Source organism: Octodon degus, unplaced genomic scaffold, assembly GCF_000260255.1.
Source record: "Octodon degus isolate 3935 unplaced genomic scaffold, OctDeg1.0 scaffold00078, whole genome shotgun sequence".
NCBI lineage: Eukaryota > Metazoa > Chordata > Mammalia > Rodentia > Octodontidae > Octodon > Octodon degus.
This window is the reverse complement of record NW_004524654.1, coordinates 4,004,073-4,011,058: the sequence shown is the minus strand read 5'-3', so window position 1 is coordinate 4,011,058 and position 6,986 is coordinate 4,004,073. Positions and strand designations below refer to the sequence as shown.

The window sequence follows — 6,986 nt, the reverse complement described above, 5'->3', positions numbered from 1 at the left end:
AAGCTCTCCACACACTCACCGGACCTGGGCTAGGACTGGGTCTGGGGGTTCCCAGAAGTCGGCAGAAATTCCTACTCGGCGGGAGGGTGGGGGGCGGCCCGAGGGGGCGGGAGAGGGTCCGGCCCCCGCTGCGCCTGGGCTGGGACTGGTCCCGCCGGCTGTCTCACTTTCTTGAGATGGGGTCTTGCTGTACAGCTCAGGCTACCTGGCGCTCAGTCCTACTCAGCACCCCATATGCTGGGATTGTAGGCATGCGTAGGCATACTCAGCTAATTGTTCTCCTTTTGAAGTCTGAATCATAATTCGTTGTGTATAGATACCATTAAACTGGCTTCAAAAAAATAAATAAACTGGCTTAAAACTCTTTGGGTATACATTTCGCAGTGGATTATTAAATTAACTATTATCCTAATTTTTATTTTTTGAGGGACTTTCATATTCTCCCTGCCTCCCCCCTTCCCTCCCTCCCTCTTTTTGAAGCAGAGTATCACCATGCAGTCCTGGCTGGCCTCCTACTCATGGTGATCCTCCTGCCTGAGCCTTCTGAGTGCTGAGGTTAGTTTCCTTTTTTTTTTGTTTTTTTTACACTGAGGATTAAATTCAGGACTTATAGGGCTGGCCAAATAGTTCAGCAGATTAAAGTGCCTGCTAGCAGGAGGGGGTAGGGTGTGGGGGTTTGATCCCTGTGCCTGCCTGCCTTCCCCATGTGCGCTGAGACAGGCAATTGAGACTGGGCGTGGTGGCGTAGGCCTGTAATCCTAGCACCTGGGAGGCTGTAGACAGGAAAATCACTAGGAGTCCAATCTAGTAGTGAGACCCTGAACACCTTGTAGATCTTTCCCTAAGAATATAAATAAATAAATAAATAAATAAATAAATAAATAAATTCAGGACTTGTGCATGTTAGGCAAGTTCTCTACCACTGGCTTGTATCCCCAAGCCCCTCATACTGTTTTTCTTAATGGCAGAATTCACTTGTGTTCCAGTCAGTACTGTACAAAGGTTACCTTTTCCACTGTGTCTTCACCACTACTTTGCTTTCCTGTGTGTAACTGCCATTCTAAACCGGGGGTGGTGGCGCACACTTGTAAGCTCAGCCCTGAGGAGACTGAGGTAGGGGATTGCCACGAGTTCAAAGCCAAGTGCGGCTGCACAGTAATACAAAGCCATGTCAATAATAGTAGTAATAATAGTAATAGTATGATGCCATTCTAGTAGGTATGTGGTGTTATCTTGTAGTTTAATTTGCATTTTTCTGATAATTAAAATACTTTTATCACATAGCAGTGGCCATTTGTATGTTTTTGTTTTTGAGAAATGTCTATTTAGTTCCTGTGCTTACTTTTTAATTGGCTTATTTTTTAAGAGTTTAGTAATTAGAGTTCCTTATGCATTTTGGATATTAACCCTTAATCAGATACATGGTTTGTAGATGTTTTTTTCTAGTATGTTACCTCTTGACTTTGTCACCTTCACTGTGCAGAAGTTTTTTACTTTGATGTCAGTGCATATGGTTTTTGGTTTTTTTTTTTTTGCGGAACCAGGGATTGAACTCAGGCCCTTGCGCTTGCCAGGGAAGCGCTTATTCCACTGAGCCATCTCCCCGGCCCTAGTGCATATGTTTTTGTTCGATATTACCAATACCTCTCTCTGGGAGTTGTACCATTTCTCCTACCCCCAAGTAACATATGAGAGTCTTTATGGGCCCATAGCCTTGTTCATAATTGCCATGTTTATTACTATCTACTGAATGGGAAATTATGTCTATGTAGTTTTAATTTTCATTTCTTTTATTAAGAGTGAAGTTGGGCTGGGTGATAGCTTTGCAACACAGTGCTTGCTTGGCAAGCACAAGGTCTTCAGTTTGATTCAGAGTGAGGGCTGGCAAGATAGCTCAGCAGACTAAGCACCTGCTTAGGCAAGCCCACTGCATGCCGCACTGGCCACTAAGACTGGGTGTGGTGACATACTCCTGTAATCCCAGCGCCGGGGAGGCTGAAAACAGGAGAATCACAAGTCCAAGCTGCATAGTGAGACCCTATACCAAATACATTTAAAAAAAAAAAAAAAAAAAAGGAATGTAGTTGAAGATATTTTTATAGCTTTTAAGGACCACTTTTGATGGGGGGGACATTGTCTGTTCATGGCTTTGTTCTGTTCTATAAAATTTGATTTTGTCTTTTCTTTCCCCACAGTGTTCAAACTTTTCTCTTTTAGCTTTGTCATACCTGTTACAGATTTTTTTTTTTTTTTTTTTGCTAGCTCAGGATGCCTTAAGGGCAGGTCGGGTAAGGCATGAGTATCTAGGGATTGAACCACAGCATCCTGAGCCTAACTGCTTTGCTTAAGCAGGTACTTAAACAACTGAGCTAATGGGCAGCCCCCCCAGATTTCTTTATTAAGTAGTTTTGGGTTTTCTTTTTTGTGTTTGGTACCGGGGATTGAACTCAGGACCTTGTGCTTGCCAGACAGGCATGTAAGCTGCTGAGCTATCTCCCCAGCCCTCCTGTTATAATAATTTGTTATTTGTCTTTTGCTTATGGTTTTAAATTTTTTTTGCCATGTAAAAATTTATTTACTTTTATTTATTTACTTTTTTACCTTTTGAGACAGAGTCTGCTATATAGTTCACATTGGTCTTGAGCTAACTTTGTAGCCCAGGCTGGTCTTGGACTTGCAGCAACGATCCTCCTGCCTCAGCCCTCTTGAGTGCTCGGATTACAGGCATGTGCCACCTCGCCCGGCTTAAAAATTGGTTTTAGCTTAGTTGTCAGAGATGATTAGGTGGGCATTGTGGAGTGTGCCTGTAACCCCCGCCCTGAGGCAGGAGAATCATGAGTTGAAGGCCAGCCTGGACTACATGGACACCCTATCTCAAAAACAGAGATTTGTGTTTTCATTGCATTCAGAGCTTCAGTTGGTTAGAAAGCATCCCCTGATACATCCAGGTTATAGAGAAATTTACTCAAAAGCATTTTGTGAAGCCAGTATATGTTTGTTTACTTAAACCTGAATTAAATAGCCACCTGATTAGTTTTGGTAGGATCACTTGGGAGCCAAATTAATAATGGAAATTAATAAAAATAATAGTTGACTCATAAAGAATAAACCTAATAGAAAATAATAAAAAAAAATTGAAACATCTTTCATAGCTATGGTAAATTCTTCATAGTATAAATTTTTTTTTTTTTTTTGGCAGCTCTGGGGCTTGAACTCAGGCCCTTGCGCTTGCTAGGCATGCACTTGTTCAACTGAGCTATCTCCCCAGCCCCTTCATGGTATAAATTTAGATGGTTTTGTTCCTGGGTTTAATGTTCATTAGCAGCAGAAGCGGTTAAATATGTGTGGCTGTTGGTGATTAAAATTTTGGCATTCTGTGCTGGCTCCGCCCCCAGGGCGTGCTGAAATGGCAGTTGAGACTGGGTTTGGTGGCACATGCCTGTAATCCCAGCTCTTGGGAGGCGGTAAACAGGGAGATCACTATGAGTCCGATCTAGAAGTGAGACCCTGAACACCCTGTAAACCCTTCCCTAAAGTACAGAAAAAGGGGCCAGGGAGATGGCTCAATGGAATGAGCGCTTCCCTGGCAAGTGCAAGGGCCTAAGTTCAATCCCTGGTTCTGCAAAAAAAAAATAAAAAATAAATAATAAATAATAATAGTAAAATAAAATACAGAAAAAATAAAATTTTGGCATTCCAGAAGCACAGGAATCGGGTTCGGTGTTCGCTCCACAGATTTTGCATAGGAAATAGCACAGCTCAGCATTTGTTTTATGTGTTCTGCATGTTGAAGACACATGTAAACATTTTGTCTTCATACTGCATGTAGCGATACTTCTAGCTTGGCTTACGCTGCCTTTGCCACAGTTAAATATGGAACAGTAGCAGGTAGGGTTGTAGTAGCCTTAGCCACTGAGAGCCTGAAGCAAGCTGAAAACCTAGGAACCAGTCGGAGTTAACACTAAGATTGTTTGCTTAGTGTTGTTTGCTCCTGCACTTCATGTGAGACGATTCCTTAGATCCTCACTCACTTCTGTTACTTTTATTACTTATGCAGCTAGTTTTAGAGTGGGCTTTCTGGTGTCATAGCCAACAGTAAAATGGCACTGATAAAAGAAGCAAGCACATCACCCCCACAGCACTCTGAGGCTGACATAAATAACAGTGACCCTAGAATAGGGGGCATTGGGAAGGCTGAGACGGGAGGAACACTTGAGCCCTAGAGTTTGAGACCAGCAGAGTGAGACCTTGTCCCTCAAAAAAAGAAGTTAAGGAAATAAAGAACAATACCCCTGAGAGACTTTCCTAATCTGAAACTAAATAAATAACCGCTGTGTCTCCCCTAGATCTGAATTCTACAAGCACATTGTGCTTTCTGGAGGATCCACTATGTATCCTGGCCTGCCATCACGGTTGGAACGAGAACTTAAACAGCTTTATCTAGAACGAGTTTTAAAGGGAGATGTGGAAAAGCTTTCTGTGAGTATGCCTCATCCCAAATCCTTCTAAAACCCTGTGATGGTGAATCTGGGCAACCACTAGAGGGAGCAAGAGTGCTTCCTGAACACATTCCTACTGCTGTGGCTAAGTGGCCTGGAAGCGCTGTCCTCCCACCGATGGTGCGACCAGACAGTGTCCGCTCAGTGGATGGGGGCAAGTGCAGCGTGCCTCTGAGAGCCTGGGGCAAGCCTGCTGTGCCGCGGATGCAGAAATGCACAATATAGGGCTGTGACGCTATTTGATGACTTCACTTTTTATACTTTTTTTTGAACTGGAAATTGAACTCAGGACCTTGAGCCTACCAGGCAAGCGCCAACCCACTGAGCGATATCCCCAGCCCGTTTAAACTTTTTGAATGTACAATCTGAGTTATTTTTCCAGCTATTCGTTGCCTATGTCTTAGCTTCCTATGATGTGTGTGTCCGTTTCTTTTGCACCTCTACAACTATCATAGCTCTTGAAACAGACTTTAATTAGAAACTGTTGGTGATTCTTTGGCAGGGGTCTCCCTCAGCACCAAGCTCTGGGCTGTGAAACACGGCGCATATGCTCTGCACTCAGCCAAGAGGCAGTTCGTCTGGGATTAACCTCAGCCTTGTCTCACTGTCTTTAGTCAACTGTTACAGATAATGAAATTACATATTATGAAGTAACGTATGTTTCGCACACACTAATGTTACATCTTTCATATATGACTTAAATTACTGAAATGTCATTAAGTATGGGCTTCTCAAATACTGTAAGCAAATTAATTACTGGAAGGGAGCCACATTGTCTAAGTACTTCACTCATTTTTCTGGTTTTATTGAATTATACATATAATTTAAAATCCATCTGAGGTGCTCATTTTTTTCCCCTTGTACTGTTGGGGATTGAACCCATTGGCTCACAAATGCTAGGAAACCTTCTATCACTAAGCTACATGTCAACCTACCAAATGTTTCTTGAACTCCCACTTGGGTACTAGCTATTGACCTAGAGGACAAACAGAACTTATAAAATCCCTACTTTTCATCTAAACAATTTATCAGTAGTAGTAAGTAGTATAAAGAAATAGACACGAAAATGGTAGTAGCGGGGATGGTGATAGGCTTCTTAATGGGTGATCAGGACAGACTTCCAGTGAGGTAGCTTTCTTTCAGAGATCTGCTCTTGGTGAGAGAGAGTAGGGCACTTTTTTAATTTTTTAATGTATTTGGTACAGGGTCTCATTACACAGCTTGGACTCATAGTGATCCTCCTGTTCTCAGCCTCCCCGATGCTGGGATTATAGACGTGCGCCACCATGCTGGGTCTTGGTGGCCCACTCAGCATGCTTGGGGGCAGGGCCAGTGCAGCATGTGGTGCTGGGGATGGAACCCAAGTCCCTGGGCTTGCCTAAGCAGGTACTTAGTCTGCTGAACTATCTCGCTGGCCCCTTACCTTTTTTTTTGAGACAGGGTCTCACAGTGCAGTTCAGGCTGGCCTTAGGTTCACTTTTGTAGCCTCCAGGCCGGTCTCAAACTTGCAGCAGCCTGGTTCTGGGACCAGGTCTGTGCACTCAAGTTACCAGGTCCGGCACAGCACATGGAATCAGGGATTGAACTCGGGACTTCGCGCTTGCCATGTAGGTGCTTATGTCTCGGAGCTGTCTCTTCCCCCACCCCCGCCCTTTTTAAGACAGGGTTTCACTGTGTAGTTCAGGCTGACCTTCAACTCACTATGGAGTCCACGCTGGCCTCAGCCTCCAGAATGATGAGGTAACAGCCAAGTGCCACCAGGCCAGCTTCACACATGACTTTGAGGGGGTGAAATCACTCAGGAAGAAACAGTGCAAAGTAAGCTGGGGCAGAGTGAGTAGGGGATGCTGCGCGAAGCAAGGTCACAAAGGTAGCAAGGATGCGGGTCTTGTTCAGTCATCCCAGAGGTCTGGCTTTGCTTCTAGTTAGTTGGAAAGTCTTGGGAGGCTTTTGCACAGAGAAATGATAAGATCCAGCTTGTGTTTTAAAAAGATGAGTAAGTATGGTGTGGAGAGTAGATTCTTGAGAGAGGAGGGAACAAAGGTAGACCAAGAAAAAAGGAGGTGGAAAAGGTGGTAGAGGAGGAGGTTTAAATAGTTGGCTTGGATAATGGACAACTTGAGAAAAAGTGAGACAGCATTGTCAAACAGCACCAAGGGCCCAGTTGAGGTTAGTGACAGTTTAAAACAAGATGTTGGGACTTTTTTTATTTTTTGTTATTTTTCTCTCATTTTGAGACAAAGTTTCTCTCTGTAGTTCAGGCTGGCCTTGAACTCACTTTGCAGCCCAGGCTGGCCTCCAACTCTCAACAATCCTCCTGCCTCAGCCTCCCTAGTGCTGGGATTATAAGTGTATTCCACCATACCTGGCAAGATTTTGAGTTTTGTTTCTTTTTTAATAAAAGAAGATCTGTTTGCAGGTAGGGAAATGGAATGAGAGAAAGATGACAGACAGTTACCCTAGATGAGGATATATATATCTAAAAGT

General features: G+C 43.6%; 1 protein-coding gene across 1 annotated transcript in view; it reads left to right on the top strand.

Moving 5' to 3' along the window:
• Positions 1-6,986, top strand: part of Actr2 (ARP2 actin related protein 2 homolog) — an 82,339-nt gene that overhangs the window by 73,017 nt on the left and 2,336 nt on the right. The window contains exon 9 of the mRNA XM_023720849.1: positions 4,347-4,479. Coding sequence (XP_023576617.1) covers positions 4,347-4,479 — 133 coding nt within the window. The remainder of the gene's footprint in view (positions 1-4,346; positions 4,480-6,986) is intronic.